Below are 20,544 nucleotides of genomic sequence, written 5' to 3' on the forward strand. Positions count from 1 at the left end.
AGCTGCCGGGAGACCCCAGACAGTCCCGCCCTCCCGGCGGTTGCGTGGGTCCGGGCTGAACCCCTTCGCGGGGGTGTGCACCGCTCTGTGGGGATTTTTCACTTCCCAAGCGCTTTTCTTTCTTTGTTCTTCTCACTGAGCGTTGCAGAGATGGAAGCTTGCAAGGACCTTAGCGACCCAACTTGGCAGACGTGCGTCCTCCTCGCTTTACCTGGGGACACGGGCTTTGCCCGTCCGTGGGGGCCAGACCTCCGGGTGGTCTCATTCCCTGCCGTCTCCTGCCGCTCAGTGGGGGGGGGGGCGCCTCCCGGGCCGGGCTTAGCCCCGAAGCCCCCACAAGTCTGGCGCTGGAGCACTGCAGAGGGAACGCTTTTTAAGGAGGTGGGTTCTGTGATACAAAGAAGGTAAGACGGACGCGAGCACAAAATGAAGGGATGGAGTGTATTCTCCAAGCTCTCGGGATCGCAGGGCAGTCCAGGTTCGAAGCAGGAAAAAAAAAAATCACCAAACTCAGTGCTAGAATCCACGGCGGCTGGTCTTGTACTGTGAACCTCGGCCAGGCTCCCAGGCTTTCCTTCTGCCGGCCCCACGCTCATCCGTGCGCCTCCAGCCCTCACCTGGCCATCAAAACCCTTCCCCTGGAAAAACAAAACAAAACAAAACAAACAAACAAAAAAAAACCCAAACCCCAGAAGTATTGAGTCCTTCCAAAACTAAAGGGAAACAGGATGTTCAGAAGGAGACTTTTAAGAGGAAAATAGTGTGTGTGTGTTTCATCCTTATCTTCTAGAGATCCTGAAATACTTCCAGATGAAATAATAATATGTCTGGAATTTGCTTCAAATAATGGGTGCTTGGGTGGAAGGAAGGGTGGGGATGTAGACGAGATTAGATGTGAGTTGATGGTTTGGGGCCTTGGTTATGGGCATATGGGAGATTACCGTTCTACAATAAAAGTTTAAAAACCAAAGAGAAGACAGGCAGGAAGTGCTGTTACCCTCATTTTTAAGGGGAGGAGTCTGTGCCGCAGAAGGTGGGGCAGCTTCCTCCCACCCACAACCAGCACCACCTGGAGCCCAACTCTGTTCCCCCAGGACACTCCCCCGGAGGCTGCTGGAAGCAGGGCCACAGGGGTGGCTCCGTGGCTCCAGCTCCCCCGGAGGCAAGGTTGGCTCTCACGCGTTGGCATTGCCAGCCAGGTGTCCTTGCGATGCCCTGACCGAGCCCTGCCCAGACTGTTACCGAGGGCTCAGGCGTCCCTGGGAACCAGCCATTTGCCCACGGAGCCTTACATCCTTTTAATAAATAGAGCATGGTGTTCAGAAACAAAGACCTGGGAGGACATGTGCCTAGTTCTTTTGAGGTGTCGGTTGCACCTGCCCCCTTAGGACACAGAGCTGGGGTGTGTGTGTGCATGTGTGTGTGTGTGTGTGTGTGTGTGTGTGTGTGTGTGTGTTGTATTAGTCTGCTTGGGCTGCTTTAACAAAATGCCACACGCTGGGTGGCATAAACAACACAAATTTATTTTCCCATAGTTCTGGAAGCTGGAGATGGAAGGTGCTGGCAACGTTGGTTCCTGGTGAGACCCCTCTCCCCGGCTGTCTTCTTCCTCTGTCCTCTCTTGGCCTTTTCTTTGTGTGTGCACATCCCTGGCCCTGGTGTCTTTCTTCTGATAAGGGCACCAGTTCTATCGGGCTAGGCCTCCACCCATATGACCCCAATTACCTCTTCAAAAGTCCTATCTCCAAATACAGTCACACTGAGGATTAGTGCTTCCACATGTGAATTTAGGGGTGGGGGACATAATTTAGTCCATAATATATATATTCTTAATTCTCTGTATATATCCAAATACATGATATATATGATATATGTCACACATACGCATGCTTCCTTCTAACAGAACCCCCGGATTTGGAGGCACACCAACTTGAGAAGCACTGGCTCCAGGACCTACAGAGGTTGACTGCACTCCCTGTGGGACACCTTCATAAATACTGATTCTCTTGGCCAAACTTCTGCTACGTGCCTAATGGACCGCAGTCAGGTTAAAATGCCATTCCCTGACATCGATTTAAAATGTGGCTGATCTGCTCTTTGCCACATCTGCTGCGAGAACAAAGACCATTCTCAGCAATCAGGCTTTGGACAGTCAAGGAAATGTCGACCCTGCTCTGCAGGGACGCGCTGCTAGCGTGAAGGGCCCCACAGGAACCCTGCCAAGGGACTTCAATCACATCAGCATAGAACTAGTCTCCTTGGAAAGGAGAACAAGAGGCTCCGAGTTGACAAATGGTGGGAACCAGAAGAGAACTGGCTACTGTCTGCACCAACTGTAGTCAACTGTAGTCGTGTGCAGAAGGTGATCGAGGGTGTTACTCTGGGCTTCCGGTACAAGATGAGGTGACCGAGGAAGTGTATGCTCACTTCCCCATTAACGTTGTTATCTAGGAGAAGGGTTCTCTTCTCGAAATCCGAAATTTCTCGGGTGAAAAAATACATCTGCAAAGGCTTGGTTGAGGCCAGGTGTTGCTTGTTCTGAATCTCAAGCCCAGAGAGGAGTTAATTCTTGAAGGAAATGACCTTGAACTTGTATCAAATTCAACTGCTTTGATTCAGCAAGCTGCAACTGCTAAAAACACGGCTATCAGAAAATCCGCGGGTGCTATCTATGTTTCTGAAAAGGGAACGGTTCAGCAGGCTGACGGGTAGGTAAGATCTAAGCTGTCCAGCTACAGAAGCAGCAGGATGCTGGATGATTTTTTTTTAGACTTATTTGTGATAGTTTAAAGATGCAATAATAGCTGTATTGACTCGGGGGATTTTTCTTAAAAAAGAAAAAACGCAGCTAATCATCAAAATGGCAAGTGCAGGATGGTCTTCTTCACTGTTAGCTGCACTGAGTACCCTGTTGCATCGTCTTACAAAAACCAGGTGGCGTCAACAGCAGACCACCCTCACTACCACCACAGACTTTGGAACAAAAAGCTCAATATAACTTTCCTTTGGGTCACAGAATTGCATGCTTGTGAGGTTGCTCACTATGGAAAATTCAAAATGAGTCTGGGCGAGCCTCCTAGCCAGGGTCCCAGGAGACGACAGAATGTTCTGGAACTTTGAGGGGCTCTGGAAGTTCTCTGCCAAGAAGAGTGTGACGGTGAAGGTCTAGGGACAGACCACACAATCCTCCTCTTTAGTTAGCTTAGTTATGATCACCCGGTGTTGAGCAGCTTAAGGACGAGGAAGCAGGTAGTAGGAAGAGTCTCTGAGGAGCAGAAGGCTCCCTGAAGAATCGCCCTGGGAGGGGAGCTGCTGTGCCGTGTCCACCACCGCAGGAAGCTGCCACCACAGCTGCCCGCTGCTCTTGAAGCCGGAGCCTGCCGCAAGCCATCAAGGCCCAGCTGTCCCAGAAGGACCCGTGTTCCTGTCTCTCTGTCCTTCTGGAAGGGTCCTGCCTTCTGAAGGGTGGCGCCTTCTGCCTTCTGAGCCTCCTGGGGGTGCTCCTCCTTGGTAGGAACTAGGTCACATGAGAAGCCCAACTGCCAGGGCATCTGCTACAGCCAGCCTCATTGTTGGTCCGCTGTCACAGCCAGTGACTTCACATGACCGTGTCCTCAGAGCACGACACAATGACTGCAGGGCAAAGCCACCAGGGTCTGGGGTACTTTGGACTGAAGCAGCTCCTAGCTGGTTTCCCACCTCTTATCCCTTAGTGCTCTGAGGACTCTGTCACTCAGACTGGGCTCCCAGTGCTCGAGGGGCCCGGGAAGGAGATGGGGGAGCTGGAGAGGCCCCGGGCCCCAGGCATGGGGAAGAGAGTATCTGATTGCAGGGCCAGGGGCCGGCTCTGAGGACCAAGGCTGCAGGAAGTCTGGCAGAGACAGCCACCCCGGCTGTGTCAGTGACAATCTCAGGGCAAAGAGCACCCCCCGACCTCCATGCCCTGTCCCCCTGCCTCTTCCAAAATGCCGTGCTGCTCTGAACACAAGGACTCCGCTGGACTTGACCATGGACCTGCAGTTTTGAGTCCTGGGTCCTGTCCTTGAGCAGCTGAGGATGGAGAGGGAAGAGGGCACGAGCGTGCCGGGCATCAGGCAGGGAGCAGGACGCCCTGAGAGAGAAGGGGGCGGGGAGGCGGCCCCCGGGAGCACCCAGGGGGAGCACTTCTGCTTTCCCTGGATTTGAGATGGAGTCTCAGGTATGTCAAGGCGTCATTTCAGTTTCTATCTGAAAAAGGATCTGAAAAGGGATCTACCCGGTTGACGGAGTGTCCCCCCCCTCCCCCATGGTTTCGGTAAACTCTGCTAGTTCTCAGATAACACGATTTGGGCACAGGCTGTTCTTGCTTTCACACGAGCAGTAGGAATCACGCTGGCCTCGGCCCTGGTCAGATTGCTCATCGGCAGACAGTCACCGCTCGTAGGAGGTAAAATAAGGAAGTAAAGAGCTTTCTTACAAACATCAAAGGCTTATCAACAGCACACTGACAATGGTAGAAGCATCTAGAAGTGGAGTGCCTGCTGCGTGGCAGGTGTTTCGCTTTCATTGTGGCGTCCCACTTATCTGCTGAAGCAGGAAGGCCTTTCCCATTCTGTGTGGTCCACGTTGGAAGTTGCTGGCCCCACCGAGGGGCTGTGGCTCCCTCTTCTCCCTCCCATCGGATCGCCCTCCCTCCGGGGTCCCCAGAAACAGCTAGAGGAGAGAGTGGCTCCAGCGTGGGGCCCAGCCTGCCCCCACTCTCCTGGCAGTGCTCCCTGCCTGAGGGACCCCTGTAAGACAGAGCTGTCCTCTGTGGTGTGGGACAAACAATCTCCAGGCCAAGGACAGAAGCCGCCTGGTCTGGGAGTGAGCCAGCTGAGGCAGGGTTGTGGGAAGAGGATTTCTAAGCCTCTCCCATGCTGCTTTGCATGCAGCCTCTGATGTGGCTAATGTGGGTGTGGGGCTCAGGTGCCTTGCAAACCTCTGCTGTCTTCCCAGCGTGAGATGAGCAAGCCCTTCACTTGCCTAGGCCTCAATTTCTTCATTTTAAAATGAGGGGAGTCATACCCACCTCATAAATGTACTGAGAGGTACACAGTAGGCGTCTAATATATGGTAGTTCCTGACTGAGTGCAAATGAGCAGAGTGTTTTGGGGGTTTGTGGCCACCGGCCTTGCTCCTGAAATTGTGAGGAGCCAGTTGCCCAAGGAGGAGTCAAGGACAGGCTCTGCGGGGAGGTGGGGAGTCCCAGCCCCCCTGTGCCAGCCGGAACACCCCCTAGGATGTTGGCCCATCCGACTGTCTGGCCGAGCTTTGGGGCTCCCCTGTATCCTCAGGAGGGTGGGGAGTTGCCGGGATGGGGGTTCTGCGGTGCACACCCTCTGGGATATCTCTCCGGCCCCTAACACGTGTCCCCATCCGGAGGAACTCTGCTTCTTCTCCGTCTACACAGTTACCTGGGTGACAGCCTGTCACAGGAGCCTGACCCCACCGGAGCTGGCCACGTAACATCTCCCTGGGGAATGTGGGGTCGAGCGCTGACCCGTTCCGTCAGCACCCTGGCTCTTCGGTAGGAGAGCCGTCAACTCCGGAGGGCCACGGGTTATGGCCAGTCCCCTGGTCACCATTTTTGTCGGTTTGCTGGTTTGTTTTTTTTAAGGCTCCCAAACCTACAGAAAGGTTGCAAGACTTCACTGAACAGGCATATATGCTCTTCACCGGAGTTTATCAGTTGTTGACATTTTTATCCACATTTGCTTGGTTTCTATTTATATAGAGCACACATTTTGTGGTTGCCAAACCATTTGCAGGTGACTTTCAGACCTCGTGACACTTTACCCCACATACACCTCTTAGGAACGGGGACATTGCCCTGCGTAACCTTGATAGAATGATCGTGCTGTGCGAATCTAACATCGGTACGATGCTCGGCCTACTATTTAGTGCCTATCCTCTGATATTTAGTCTGCAAAGTGTCCTCTAGAGCTGCTTTTGCTTTGTCGTGAGAGATGGTCCCGACGACACTCTGCGCTGCCTTTAATGTATGTCGCATCCTCAGCCGTCCCGTGTCCCTTATGACATTGACGGTTGAAGAGTCAAGGCCGGCCGTCTGGCAGAATGGACCTCAGCTGGGGTGTGCCCGGTGTGTCTTCACGATGTGGCTCGGGTTATGGGGAGCGGGGGGAGAGGTGCTCTGTGCGTGGGTGCTCCTCCCCAGCGGGTCCCCTCAGGAGGCACCTGCTGTCCGCTGTCCTCTGGTTGGGGAGGTTAAATTTAATAATGTGGTTAATGGGAATCTCCCAGACTTCACCGTTTATCCCTTCCTAAGAATCTTTCACATAATTCTTTCAACGTCTTTTACTGATTCTTACCTAAATTAGATAAAATGGTGATTTTCTGTTTTCATCATTTATTCTATATTCTTCGGTAGAGAGGAGCTTTTCTTCCTGTACTTAAAAAACTTAAAACTTATTGATATGAACTCATGGCTTCATTATTATTATTGTTCTTATTATTCTTTGATGGGATTTGTGGGGGCTTTGCTCAGAAGCTGTACGGGCTGGGTTGCCGTAGGTGAAGTCAGGTAAGGACATCACTCTGATGCTCACCTTGTCCCAAATTTGGCCTGTGGGAGCCCCTTCGGACGGGCTCTTACATCCATCCCTTTGAGGCTCCCCATCCCGTTTTGAACACTTCCTCACTTTCTGCCACAGGAGGAGGCTCCAGGCTCACTTTGTATGTTCCCTGGACAGTGGGTTGTTGTTGTTGTTTTAATGGGAGCAGAGACGCTGGCTCTGCCACAGAGAGGAGAAAGAGGCAGAGGTGCTCAGAGAAGCAGTTAAAAAGGCGAAGAAGGAATCCCTGAGCCTCAGTGTGGCTCATTAGCCCCTGATTCTAGTTCTCCCTGGCCTCGGGCAGGGAGATGTCTCAGCTCCTCGTTTTTTTCTTTCTTTCTTTTTTTTTTTTTTTTAAGATTTTATTTATTTATTCATGATAGACATAGAGAGAGAGAGAGAGAGAGAGAGGCAGAGACACAGGCAAAGGGAGAAGCAGGCTCCATGCAGGGAGCCCGACGCGGGACTCGATCTCGGGACTCCAGGATCACGCCCTGGGCTGAAGGCGGCGCTAAACCGCTGAGCCACCCAGGGATCCCCCAGCTCCTCGTTTCTAACGGCCCTCTTGCCTTTGCTGTGCCGACACGCAGGCTTGGTACCCACTTCTCCTCCTGGCCCAGCCAGCCTCCTTTGTTCTGCTCCAAGCGAGACACTGAGGCAGACCGGCCGGCTGGTATGAGGAGGGGGCCCTGCGATGATGCCCTGCACAGGTGGGCTGCAGAGTGCAGGAGGAGGCCCTTGAGGGGATCTCCGCTCTCCGGGATCCCCCTGCCTTGGGGCCCTCCCTGGCACTGCCTGCCCCATCCAGCAGAAATGCCTGGCCCTCCCCATCTCCCCGAATTTTGACTTTTCCTCCAGGAGCAGCTGGGTGGCTCCTTCTGCAGGAGGACTCCCCCCTCCCCCTGCCTTCTCCACTCCCTCAGTGGGGACCTGCCTTCTCCACTCCCTCAGATGAGCCTTCTGTCTGAGGCTGAGGGTTCCTGAGTCCACAGCCCCATAAGCCGGAGCAGAACTGGTGCCTGCCTCTAGCGGGGCTTGTCCAAGCCTAGACAGGACCGAGTCTGGGACATCACCCTTGGAGTATGTCTGGTGTTGTTTTAAGCAACGTACGGAAAACTATTGCCCAAAGCCACCCACGCAAATGGTCAGATCCTCTGCATCACAGTTGGGATTATCACTCAGCCAATATTTGCTTTCTTTTTTTTAAAAGATTTTTATTTACTTATTCATGAGAGAGAAAGAGAAAGAAAGAGAGAGGCAGAGACACAGGCAGAGGGAGAAGCAGGCTCCATGCAGGGAGCCTGACATGGGACTTGATCCCGGGTCTCCAGGATCAGGCCCTGGGCTAAACTGCTGAGCCACCTGGGCTGCCCCAATATTTGCTTTCTGAGCCTCGTGCTGTGGACAAAGTGTGCTTTCTTGCCTTAGTGAGGCTGGGGTTGGCCGTGTGACTTGTTTGGCCAATAAGACGTTAGCGGATGTGTGCTATGGAAGCCTTGCGTGGTTCGGACTGGCTCCCGGTCCCTGGCGCTATGCCCCGAGAACGTGCCCCAGGAAGCTGTGGGTCCCGGATAACGAGAGACGTGTGCACTCGATCTGAAGCTTGGAGCCAAGTCCATGCAGATCCGTGAGCAGGAAATGAAGTGCTGTGTCACACCAGCATGACCGCGGCCAGCGAATGCGCTGCGTACACCCGCACGACTCAGCACTCACTCATGCTTGCACGCTCACGGCCGAGCCCTGAGCCGGGGACTTCCTGGGAATCGGACTCTCCTCCCCCATTTTACAGCTGTGAACACTGAGGCCCGGGGAGGAGACTTGGGTACAGTGAGTCAGGCGCGAGAGTCTGGCTCTTCACTAGCTGTGGGATCCCGGCCGGATTGAATGAAGCCTTTGACTTAGTTTCCACATCTCTCAAATGGTGACCATTCAGTAATGTGCCAAGCACAGAGTTCGCGCTCAGTAGGCACATGGTCTGTAGGCGGCTCTGCTGCCAGGGAGTGGCCGATCCCGCGCCTGTCCCTGGGCCTCCTACCCTCCCTCGGGCACAGGTGGAGAAGTTCTGGATGATTCCCTCCGGTCTGCCTGGGCTCCGCCGGCCGCATCCGCATTTAACCTTGACTTTTCCTACCTCCTGGGAGTTCCCAGTCTATCTCTTGCTTCCATCCTGTCTCTCACATGGAAATAAGACCCCCTCTGGACCCCCTCTCCTGCTGCGGCTGAGCCCAGGCCGGACCCTCCACGAGGGGCCTCCCCAGAGCACAGAGGGCATGGGGTGGGTCTGGGGCACAGGTTCCCAGGGGTGCCCTTGCAGGGCCTCAGCTCGGGCTCCTCCGGTGGGCTCCTCCGACTTGGCTCTGGCCTAACCATGACCACCCAGACCATCACTCAGTAATGAAAGAGACGGACAGACTGATGGGGGGGGGGGTTACCTCCCAGCAGCCCCTGTGTGAGGACCCACACTTCCCTGCATGATTCACCAGGATGCAACCCTCCCTCCCAAGAGAGGGGCGTCCTCGGCAAACACACCCTCATACCATGGTCCAGGCGCTGCTCTGAACAGTTACACACAGTAGCTCATCTCACCTGCACGACAACCTTCTAGAATCAGTACTTTTATTATTTCTGTATGTGGTAGGCAGAAAAATGGCCCACCAAAGACGTCCGTGTCCTAGTCCCTGGGCCCTGCGGATATGTTACCTTACACGCAAAAGGGATTTTGCAGACATGATTAAATTAAGAACGGTGAGATGGAGAGATTATCCTGGCTGTCTGGAAAGATGGAAGGAGGGAGGCCGAGAGAGGTTTGGAGATTGGTGATGCTCCCATTCTGCTTGGAGAGGAGGGAGTCACGGGCCGAGGGATGAGGGCAGTCTCTCCTCTAGAAGCTGGAAAAGGCGAGGACTCAGGTGCCTTTAGTGGCCAGAAGGAAATGCAGCCCTGTGCATACCTTGATTTCAGTCCGGTGAGACCCACTTTGGATTTCGACCTCCAGCGCTGTGAGATAATACGTATGTGCTGTTTCTAGCCCCTCGGCGTGTGGCCTACTTGTTACAGCAGCACAGAAGGTTCGAACAACCCGTGCAACGTCACACAGCTGCTCAGAGTCAGGAGCGGGATTTGAACCCAGGCGGTCAGCTCATGACTGCAAGCCCAGGGCTGCCCCTCCTGGGCCTCGAGAGGGGGTCCCCACCGCTGCTGGGTCCAGGGCCACGGACCTGGAGTCCTTCTGAGCTCATGTGTGAAAATGGGCCAGTGGAGCCTCAGGAAGGCTGTGCGGGGCCGGGAGAGAAGGAGAGGCTGGCGGACGCGTGTGGGCTGTTGACTGGGGCCCTGGGGCTGGCCTCCCTCCCCACGCCACCCCTACACCCACCTGGGGCAGGCCAGCCGGCCCTCCTCCTCCTCCTCTTCCTCCTACACGGGCTGCAGCTCGGCTTCCAGCTTCTTCTTCCGGACTCCGTCCACAAAGAAAAAGTCCATGCCAATGAGGGTTTGCCCCAGGGGCGTGCCCACCCTGCTGCCCACAACCTGGTTCGTGGAGTTGGGGACGGTGTCGGAGAAGAAAGGCACGTACTCCGGCAGCTTCACGGGCTCCTTCTTATTGCCCTGGGGAGAGGGGACAGTCTGTGTCACCAGCTGCATGGAATCCAGGGCAGGCCTGCAGGCGGCCAGGACCATCCCGGGGGTGGAGGGGCAGGCAAGGGTGCAGGAAGGAGGTGGCCTCTGCAGGCAACTTCCAGCAGCTGCCACCCCAACTTGGCCCCAGGAGCCCAGAGGGTTACGAGACCCTTCAGCTGAGGCCCACTGCACCTTCCTCACCCTGGGCTCCCTACTTCAGATGCTCCCCCGAACCCTCCCCTTTGAGCCTTGGCCTCCAGTGACCCTGGAGGGGCCCTGTCTGATTCCAATCTCCATCCCCACCACCTAAGACCCTGCCTCACCTATGGTGGGAGTGCCTGAGGGTTGGTTTGTTTGGGGGTGACTTCTTCACCTGAAGACTGACACACACACAGAAATGTCCCCAAATCATAACCGTCCGGCTCCACAGGCCTCCACAACAGGTCTGAGCAGCGCTGCCCAGATCAAGAAATCCCACCCGCCACAATCTCTAAATCCCAGTTTTGAACTTCATCTTAATAAGACCTTGGCTCCTGTCTCTCGGGAACGTGTTTTCAAGGTCCGTGCATGGTTTCGGCTGTGATCACAGCCCTTTTGCTGTCCTCGCTCCACGGTCCACCATCGTGGGGCTTGTGTGAACGGTCCATGTTATCTACCCACCTCGTGGATGGCATTTGGGTTTGTTCCCAGTCTGGGGGGTCTGAACATTTGCGCTCGTGTTTCTGGTGACTTCTGGTAGTGGAAGGTGAACGAGTGAGTGAATGTATGATGTGAGAATAATCTGATGAGGCTTTGGGTTGGGGGTTAACTCTGTGCTACCCTGGCTCAAATAGAGGTTATGGGACCAGCGAGGTAACAGGATCCTCGCTTTCACGTGGGAAAGTCCGGGCCTGGGTGGCCCCACACCTCTGGGCGCGATGCAGGTGTCAGTGGTCAGGTTGCTAATCCCCAGGCCTCGGCAGGGAGACTCTAGGCTGGAAGCCCAGTCCAGGAGCTCAGGGTGGGACTTCAGGTCTCGGGACCCACACCTTCTCTCCCAGGGCAGACAGCGAGCCCGCAGGCTGGGCACATAGACTTTAAGCCTTCCCTCAACCTGGCAGGGTGCGGCCACCGTCTTGGTTGACTTGCTACGCTCACTGCTCATTTTCCAGGTTGGTTCTCTGACCTTTCTTAACAGCCAGACTCATTCTCCCACTTGGTCATTCACCCAACAGAGTGCAAAATATTTATCGGGTGCTGGGGGGTAGGGCATGGCTGATGGGTGGGGTCCCCAGCTGCCACCCAGAGAAACTGGTGGGTGAAACCCGACCTGCGATAGCCAGGGAGTTGGGCAGGATCTGCCAGCAGGTGAGGAATAGGGGGACCTGATCCAGCTCCCCCAGGAAGGAGAGATTTCTCAGCAGGAGGCCTCTGAGCGATGAATGAGCCTGACAAGGCGGAAGCGCATTTCAGGCAGGGGCACAGCATGCACAGAGGCGTAGCTGAAAGGGGCGTGGAGGTCAGGGTGGGGGTGGGGGTGCAGGTCAGATCCTGGGAAGCCTCGTGAGCCACCCTGGGAAACACAGGTGGAAGGATTTTAAGCAGGATTTTAACTCAGGGTCAGTTTTGTGGTTTAGGAAACTGCCTCCGGTAGCGACGCGGAGGACAGATTGGAGGTGGCGCCATGAGAAGCAGGGAATTGGCTTGCGAGGTGGGGTCACCCAAGCTCATCTCCGGGGGGGCACAGCACACATCGCTCACTCTCCTCGCTGGCATCCTCATACGGGGCAGGACATTTCCGAAGCAGACGTCTATCTTTCCCAGTCGGTTCATCTCCATAAACCCGAGAAACGCTGCGGAAAACTGAATGCTCTACGCATTTTCTTTCCCCCAGACCCTGAGTTTCTCGAGACAAGAAAGTGTATTTTTTTTTTTTTTTGGCCTCTGTACATTCCAGCTTCTAGCACACAGCAGGGCCTCCATCAGCGTTAGATGCAGTGACGCGTCACTGGCCTTACCAGGGGATCGTAGTCTTTCAGGAAACTCCAGTGCTGAGCCCTGGAAAGGAAAACACGTGGGCAGCGTTACAGCTTCCCGTGACATTTTTTTCGCAAATGACTTTCTGTATCAAGGGAATGAGTCGATGCCACGGATGCATTTATTACATCACGGAGGAGCTAAAAACAATCGAGTGCAACAGACACCCCCAACCAGCCACGTATTTATGGCGTGGCCTCTCAACCAGGCAAGTATCTCAATACCTGATGCTTCCCGGAGCGGGAGGCCTGGCGCCAGAGGAGGCAGCGGCGGCGGGGAGGGGGGGGGGCGAGCTCCCCGCGTGCCTCTGCCCACGTGGGAGCCCTCAAGGATTTCGTGAAGAAAAGCCAGGGATCGCTCCCTCAATTTTTTTTTTTTTTTTGTGGCCTTCCAGTGTGGGCAGCAGAAGAAGGTAGGGATGGGGCAGGAGGCCAGGATGGTGACGATGGGAAGAAGGGCCTTACCTGGGCTGCTAATTTAATTTTTAGTTTAATCTGTTTTTAAGAAGTTGAAGAGTTCTGTAAGACTTATCACAAAAACAGGTTTTCTCTGCCCCCGATCCTCGAACCCCACAGCCTCCGGTCAGGCTTCCAGCCCTCTGGCTGTTTCTTTGGGCCTGTCACCACCCCATTCCGGAATAATAAGTCTAGGCTACTATTTCTTGAGTTTTTGAAATTATAAACATATCTGTGGACTTTCTCTTGTGGGAGAATTTCTTTTTTAAGATTTTGTTTATTAATTCATGGGAGACACAGAGAGAGGGGCGGAGACACAGGCAGAGGGAGAAGCAGGCTCCCCCGCGGGGATGTGGGCCTCGATCCCAGGACCCCGGGATCACACCCTGAGCCGAAGGCAGACGCTCAACCACAGAACCACCCAGGGGTCCCTCTCCTGGGAAAATTGATTATGCGTTAGCTCTCCTGCCCCTCTTCCCTTCCCTCATTTCTTCCACAAATGACTATATTCTAGATTTTGGCTGAACCAACATGTATCGTTTATATCCTTAGGATTCTGTAAACACCGTTCACTAAGCAACTATCCTGGATCGTAGGATCCCAGATCCTGACTTGGACAACGTGGAATTTTTTTCTAGAGTTATAATCACTTTTTTTCCTTAGCTTTCTGTGTACAGATCACTGAAAATCTCTAGCAAAATCATAAAGCCCCTCCCGGTACGGTCTTCCACGCAGTCAAACCAACAGGTAATCCATGTCTCTTTCCCGCTTCTTCTCTAGAGGCCGCCGTCCCGGATCCGGGGTTGCCCTGCTCCCACCAGGGCTGCTGCCCTGGACCTGCCCTGCCCTCCTGACCCCCACTCAGGGGTTCCCTCTTTTGGGGTCTCGGGCCTTCCTTTGTTGTTTACTCTCCTGCTATGGAGCACATCCTCCGGGGTCTGTGGATGCCTGCATTTCTTTGGTTCTAGAAAATTCTCAGACACTTTCTCCTCCAATATTTCATCTTTCCCAGCCTTCCCTTGGGGAGCTCTGTTGAAAGGTATGTTGGACCTTCTTGTCCCGTTCTCTAGGGTTCCAATTCCTTTTCCGTCTGCTTCCTCTCCTTGTCTTTTTGGATAATTGTGATGAAGCTGAGTTTATGGTTTCTCACTTCAGTTGTATTTTTTTTTAAGGATTTTTTTTTCCTTTCCTTTTAAAGATCTTATTTATTTATCCACAAGAGACACACAGAGAGAGGTAGAGACAGAGGCAGAGAGAGAAGCAGGATCTCTTTCAGGAGCCCGATGCAGGACTCGATCCCAGGACCCTGGGATCATGCCGTGAGCTGGAGGCAGATGCTCATCCCTGGGGCTACCCAGGTGCCCTCAACATTACAGATTCTTCTCTAGAGGTTCTCTTGGATTCTTTTTCAAGTTGCCTCTTGGTTCCCCCTGTCTTCAGCCCATCACCCTCCTGAGACGTTGGGGCCCTCCCCAGCCACCCCTTCCTGGGGACCCTGTTCCCTCTCTGCCTGCCCACTCAACCTCCTCCAAGCCTCCCCAGGTGTCCTGATCCCCTCACCTGCCACCACTCCCCGTCTTGTCACAGGGAGCCACGTTTCAATAGCGTTGGTCTTGAACTCACCGAAGGCAGGGACCTTGACCTCAGAGCCACACTAGGACTCAGTGAGAGCCAGTGACGTGGGAGAGGGGATGCCGGGTCCCCGGCTTTGTGCTGCTCGTTGCCTGCTCTGCTCGCTGGGGGGCCCTGAGCCAGGCCACTGTGTTCTCGGGCCCTCAGTTTCCCCATCTAGAGAAACCCCGGGGGGAACGGGTGTGTGGAGCACCTCTCAGGGCTGTAGGAGGTAAGACACCGACCTGGTTTCAAGGGCTCAGAGCAAAGAGGAAGGTCAGATGATCTCCCGAATACCTTTTCAAATATTGACGATGTACCCAAAAGATGATACTTTGGATGAGATTCATCATTAAAATGGATTTCACTAGTTCCTCGTTACATTTTTTAAGGCTGCCATTAGAATACGGAATATTTCGTGTGTGGCTCATATGGTGTTTCTGTTGGGTTTCCCTAAACTCTCCCCTCTTGGGGTCTGTGACCCCTTTCTTGTCCGAGGCTCATCTCAGTCCCCTGGAGGGAGTACGTGTGCCCACTGGGTCTAGGACCTTATCTCTGGGGACACGAGGCCCCTTCCAGGGACAGCCCGGGGGTCCCAGCACCAGGTTCTCGGGCCCCTCCTCACTGGGGGTACACACAGGTCGTGAGGGTCACCCCTGTAGGGGGGATGGTCCAGTGGTTCCCGCATATTCAGAGTCATGGCCAGCACCAGCCTTTTGTCACCCCCTAGAGCGACCCCCACGTCCCTTGTCCCTCCCGTGACGCCGGCCGCCTCCCGGCCACCCCCGGCTGCCTCCCGGCCCTCTGTCCCCTGGTCCCACGTCCAGCTCTTGACTGCTGATGCTCAGCGGCCTCCTGGGCGGCCTCCCGCCCGCCCCACAGAGTGCTCCTCCCGCGGTCCTCGTGGCGACTCGGACCTGGACCCCACTCCCACCTCTGCTCAGGTCTCCGGCTCCTGCTCTCCCCAGGCCCCTTACTGTGTCGACAGCCCTTCCTTGTAAGTGTCCCCTGCACCCCAACCCCTGCCTACACCCCACACACACCCCACACGCACCACACACACCCTCACCCCACCACACACAGCAGGTACACACCTCCTCCACACCAACACCTCACACACCACACACCCTACACACATCCCACACACACCAACACTCCACACACCACACATACACACACACCCCACGTACACACACCCTCCACACCAATGCCACACGCACACCACATACGCACCCCTCCACACCACACACCATACACATACGCCCCCCACACATAACCCCATACCCCACACACATTCACCCCCACACCCCACACCCTCTCCAAACACACCCCCCCACACAGCACACGTACACACCCCCACACACACCACACACAACCTTCACACCAACACTCCGTAAACACCACACACATACCCCACACACTGTGCACACTGTACACACACACCCTCACTCCATACACCCCCACCCCTCCACACATCTCACATACACACGTCCTCCACACCAACACCACACACACCCCACATAGACACCTTCCAGTCTCACAGCCCACATACCACATATGTACACACATATACCCTATACCCCCACCCCCTTACACACCACACACACACACACCACATGTGTACACACACACCACTTCCCCCACACACATCCTGTGCACGTATCATACACACCACACACACATACACACACCCGCCACACCCCCATGCCCCACATATCCCCCCACACCACACACATGCACACACCCCAATCCACCAACACACCACAGACACACCACACACCCTCTCACTCTAATCCATCAGCAGTTCTCATAACGCTACCATGAAGCCATTCCTCGAGTTTTCCCACAGTTCTCAGGCTAGATCACATCATGCTCTTCCTCGCAACCCTTGATGGTGTCTCATTACATTTAAAAAAATATGACCTTTTACAGTATATGACATGTTCCTCCTACTTCTGATCTTTTTTTTAAAGTTTTCTTTTTTGGGATCCCTGGGTGGCGCAGCGGTTTGGCGCCTGCCTTTGGCCAGGGCGCGATCCTGGAGACCCGGGATCGAGTCCCACATCAGGCTCCCGGTGCATGGAGCCTGCTTCTCCCTCCGCCTGTGTCTCTGCCTCTCTCTCTCTCTCTGTGACTATCATAAATAAAAAAAAAAAAAAAAAAAAAAAAAAAGTTTTCTTTTTTTTTTTTTTTTTAAAGATTTTATTGATTTATTCATGAGAGACACAGAGAGAGGCAGAGACACAGGCTGAGGGAGAAGCAGGGTCCCTGTGGGGACCCTGATGTGAGACTCGATCCCAGGACCCCGGGGTCACGCCCTGAACCAAAGGCAGGCCCTCAACCACTGAGCCACCCAGGTGTCCCCTATGTCTGATCTTGAGGCTCCTGTCCCCTCGCCGACTGCCTCAGCCACATGGACTGTCTTTGTTTTGTTCTGTTTTTAAAAACACCAGACTCTCCGTGGCCCCTTCTCACATTTCCCGTCAGCCTCTGGGCCATGTCCTCAGAGAGGCCTCTGTGAGCACCTTGTAGAAAGAAGGCGCCCACCCTCCCCTCGCTCCATGACACTTGCCACACTATTTCTTGTCTCTTGGCTTGCTTTGTGGCAGCCCTGTCCTGAGCTGGGGGCTCCCAGGAGCCAGGTGTTGGCCTGTGTTGTCCCTTGTCGCAGTCTGACAGGAATGTCTGGATTGAACAGATGCCTGAAGGGATGTCTCTCCCTTGGGTCAGAGGGCGAGGGCTCCCCCCGCCACTGCTGCCCCCCAGTCTATCCCTGGGGCTCCAGCTGGAGGGATTATTCAAAGGCAGATGGGACCCCAGAGTGAGCGCTGGGCCACCTGGCCCCTGCCACCTCTCCCTCCCACCCTCGGGCTCCAGTCTGGCCGGGCCATGTTCTCCCCAACTCGTGGCCCGAGCACTTTGACGCCAACACGTTTGCCTGCTTACTCCTTCTCATGGGTCTCTCTTTTTCCAGAAGCTTCCTAGACCCCGAGGGTCAGGCAGGTCACTCACCAGCGCTGCTGGCCCCTCCTCTCGGCCTCCAAGAGCTCCCTCCACAGCTGGTCCCGCTGCACACCGTTCGTTCCCAGGGCCGAGCGCTCCGCTTCTGGGGCCTGGGGGGCTTGGCGACCCCTGCCCACCGCGGGGCCACCTCGGGCAGTGCAGGAATCTACGGCTGGCGGCCTGGTTGAGGGCAGCCGGTACCCAGCGGACGTGGTTTTCTGGAACCCAGGGGTGGGGGGGCTCCCCATGGGTACGGGTGTGATGGGGAGACAGAGAGAGACAGAGAAAGACAGAGAAGTGGAGAGATCGAGAGAGGCACAGGAGAGAGAGGCTCCGGGCTGAGCCTGGGCCGGGGTCCTCCCCGCCGCCCCCCAGGCCCCAGGCTCAGAGTGGCTGAAGTCGGCGGGGAGAGCGTTGGAGCCGAGCTGTGTTTTGAGCTTCTGCCTGTGTTGACGGTTGTCCAGGGGACGGGCCAGCTCCCAAGTGTGTGTGACATCTGAACCCGGGGGGTGGAGAGACTTGCTGCATCTGTACCAAGCCCAGCTCAGCTGCCCCTCAGCTCTGTCCCCAGGGCCCCGGCCCCCTGGCCAGAGACCTCAAAAACAGCATGGGGGAGGGGAGGGGGGCCAAAGCCCTGATTTCTGGGGCAGTGAGGAAAGACTCTGGCTCCTAGACAGGATGGGGGGGTGTTGGGGCCCCGGCCTCCCAATTGCTGCATGGCCTTGAGCTGCTCTGCCCCCCTTGGGGTGTGTGAAAGGACCATAATAACCTGCTCGGCTCCCCTGGTGGGGAGGCATGGGCTCCCACCAGAAGGTGGATGGAGGTGCTTCGTGAGCTACAGAGAAGATGCCAGTGCGATGCTCTGCTTCTCTGTTGGAGGAGGCTGCGGGCACGTGGCAGCAAGGGGAAGCTGGTGACACTGTCCCTTCATACCTGGTCTAGCTGCAAAAACCTGGAGGGTTTGCAAAGCAGCACCTTCATCTTGCTAAACCCTCCGGATCCCCCAGACAGGTATTTTGGACTCTGTTCCACAGAGGAAGGAACCAAGGCCCTCGCCAGCAGGATTAGGTGACTGTCCAAGGCCACATGGTTACTAGCCGAGGCTTGGCCTTGAATTTAGATTTTCTGAAGGAATCAAGGGGAACTGGAGGGTGGGGATTCGTGTTCTGAGCCTCCGGCTGCGAATCTGCTCTCAGCCAGTGTGGCCCGAGTGGTTCTGTGGCCCTGGGCCTCTCCTGCTGTGGCTCAGCTGAGCTCCTCGCACACGCCTCCCTCACCTGCTGCCAGGTCTCCCAGCTTCGGGCTGTCCCCTGTCCCTGTCCATGTGGGCAGATTTCCGGATCTTTCCCTGAATCTCTTCTGTGGGCCGATCCAGCTGGGCGTGGTGCTCCCTTCTCTGTATAGCTGGAAAACGGGTTCCCCGTAAACTAAGCACCCACAAAGCCCTGCTTGAGGAGGTATGTTTGGCGCCCCAGGGTGTGGGGACGGGTCAGCCAATGCACCTGAGCTCGCACTGGATCTGCTTTCCAGAAGGAGAGGCCAAGGAGTGAAGAGGGCAAGAGGATTTGCCAGGTGGAAAAACTGGGGCAAGGAGGAAAAGCGTGGATGCGGGAGGGAGCACCAATATTGGGGGGATGTAGAGGGGAGGAGGCGAGGTCTGAGGCTGGCGGGTGGGCCCCCAGGACCACAGGGCTGTTCGGAGCTGTGCCTGGAGTTAGCGCACAAGGGAGAGAGAGACGCTGCTGAGGCAAAGAAGCATCGGGAAAGAAGCAGGGGAGTGACCACGGCCACGGCCCAGGTGAGCGGTGGGGAGGCCCGCACTGGCTTTGGGCCAAGGGCTGGAACAGAGATGGGGTGACAGCGGCCAGCATTTGCCTGAGGAGGCGGCGCAGAGTGATGTGACAATTAGTTTAGTCCCAAAGCAGAGGCTGGGGGGCTGGTGGGGGCTGTCTGTCCTCTCTCCTCTCTTCTTCCCCCAGAGCTGGGACATGCAGCCTGGCCTTCAGTGACCTTGAAGTTCTCTCAGTAAAGATAAACTGGGTGAACCCCCTGGACCTGGAACAGGCTTCTCTGGTGGCTATTTTCTTTTCCGTGGATGTGCCCAGGTGCAGCCAGGACAGGCCCCCACTAGTTGCCGAAGAGTGGCAGCTCTGATCTGACCTCCACAAACCTCTGGAAGGGGTCGCATGAGTGTGTTTACAGAGGGCAGTCCCTGCGGCAAGGGACACCTCTCATAAGACGACCACAGGCTGTGGCGTGGAGCAGCTCGGTTGCTCAGATACCTTAGCCCAGGTCTCCTGGCCCCAAGCCCCAGAGACAAGGGACAAGGCCAAAAGGCCAGCAGGGGCATCCAGGATGACCAAGTGCTTGATGTATGTAGAGGCTGAATACTTCTGTGGGGGCTAGTCTTTAATTCAGAAGCCATTTACTGACAGATGGTAGCAGGATCGATAGAAATGTGACAAAGCAAATACAACAAAATATTATTGTAGTGTAATTGTAGAATCAAGGTCATGGGTATATGGGTGTTCAAGGTACCCTACTTTCAGTGTTTCTCTATGTTTGAAATTTTTCAAAATAAAATGTTGGGGGCAAAAAGACCTCTGCTGCCAGTCCAGCTGGAACACATTCCGTTTCCTCAGTCACTGACCTAGAAAAGTGTCCATATCCACTCTGGGTGGTCTCCCTAAGCCCCAGCCTAGGGGACCCCTCCCCTCTTCCTCAAAGAGAATCAGGACTCTGGGTGTCTGTGGTGCTTTGTGACTTGCTGGGTGTCCTTGAGCAAGTCATTGCCCCTTCCACACCCCACACCTTGTGATGTAACTTTACATACAACTCTCCAGGATAGGACAAAAATCCTTGCATTTGGGGGCTACTGGAGCTGTATTTTAGTGGATTTCTCCCATCTCCAAGAAGGATTTTTTTTTAATAAAGATTTTATTTATTTATTCATGAAAGACACAGAGAGAGAGGCAGAGACATAGGCAGAGGGAGAAGCAGGCTCCCCCCCACCGCGGGGGTGCAGGACTCGATCCCAGGACCCTGGGATCATGACCTGAGCTGAAGGCAGATGCTCAACCACCGAGCCACCCAGGTGTTCCCCCCAAGACGGACTTTACCGTAGGTTCTGGTAAATTCTACAGCCTGGGCTCTGGTGTGCAATGACAGGCGGGGTCCCCCTGGGCCAGGTGGTCACAACCTGGGAGGATTGGCCCAGCCAAGTGAGGCTCTGCCCCGCAGGGCAGGTG

At 55.2% G+C, this 20,544-nt stretch overlaps 1 protein-coding gene and 1 long non-coding RNA gene across 3 annotated transcripts; one reads left to right on the top strand and one right to left on the bottom strand.

Moving 5' to 3' along the window:
• The first annotated feature begins 244 nt into the window (after positions 1–244).
• LOC121491233 lies at positions 245–5,796 on the top strand. The gene is made up of 3 exons (XR_005987905.1): positions 245–381; positions 1,536–1,579; positions 1,904–5,796. It is a non-coding gene; the product is annotated as an uncharacterized LOC121491233 (long non-coding RNA).
• Positions 5,797–6,158: 362 nt separating this feature from the next.
• C5H2orf50 (chromosome 5 C2orf50 homolog) lies at positions 6,159–17,813 on the bottom strand. 2 transcript variants are annotated; one of them, XM_041755870.1, is made up of 4 exons: positions 17,306–17,813; positions 12,209–12,248; positions 9,967–10,199; positions 6,159–6,233 (listed from the first exon to the last, which is right to left on the bottom strand). In XM_041755870.1, exons 1-3 carry the CDS (start codon positions 17,542–17,544, stop codon positions 10,008–10,010), a joined length of 471 nt encoding a protein of 156 aa, XP_041611804.1. In that variant the 5' UTR covers positions 17,545–17,813; the 3' UTR covers positions 6,159–6,233; positions 9,967–10,007. The 2 variants fall into 2 exon arrangements, with proteins under 2 accessions (XP_041611804.1, XP_041611803.1); XM_041755869.1 differs by lacking the exon at positions 6,159–6,233 and adding an exon at positions 9,193–9,590.
• Between the last annotated feature and the right edge of the window lie 2,731 nt (positions 17,814–20,544).

Source organism: Vulpes lagopus, chromosome 5, assembly GCF_018345385.1.
Source record: "Vulpes lagopus strain Blue_001 chromosome 5, ASM1834538v1, whole genome shotgun sequence".
Taxonomy (NCBI): domain Eukaryota; kingdom Metazoa; phylum Chordata; class Mammalia; order Carnivora; family Canidae; genus Vulpes; species Vulpes lagopus.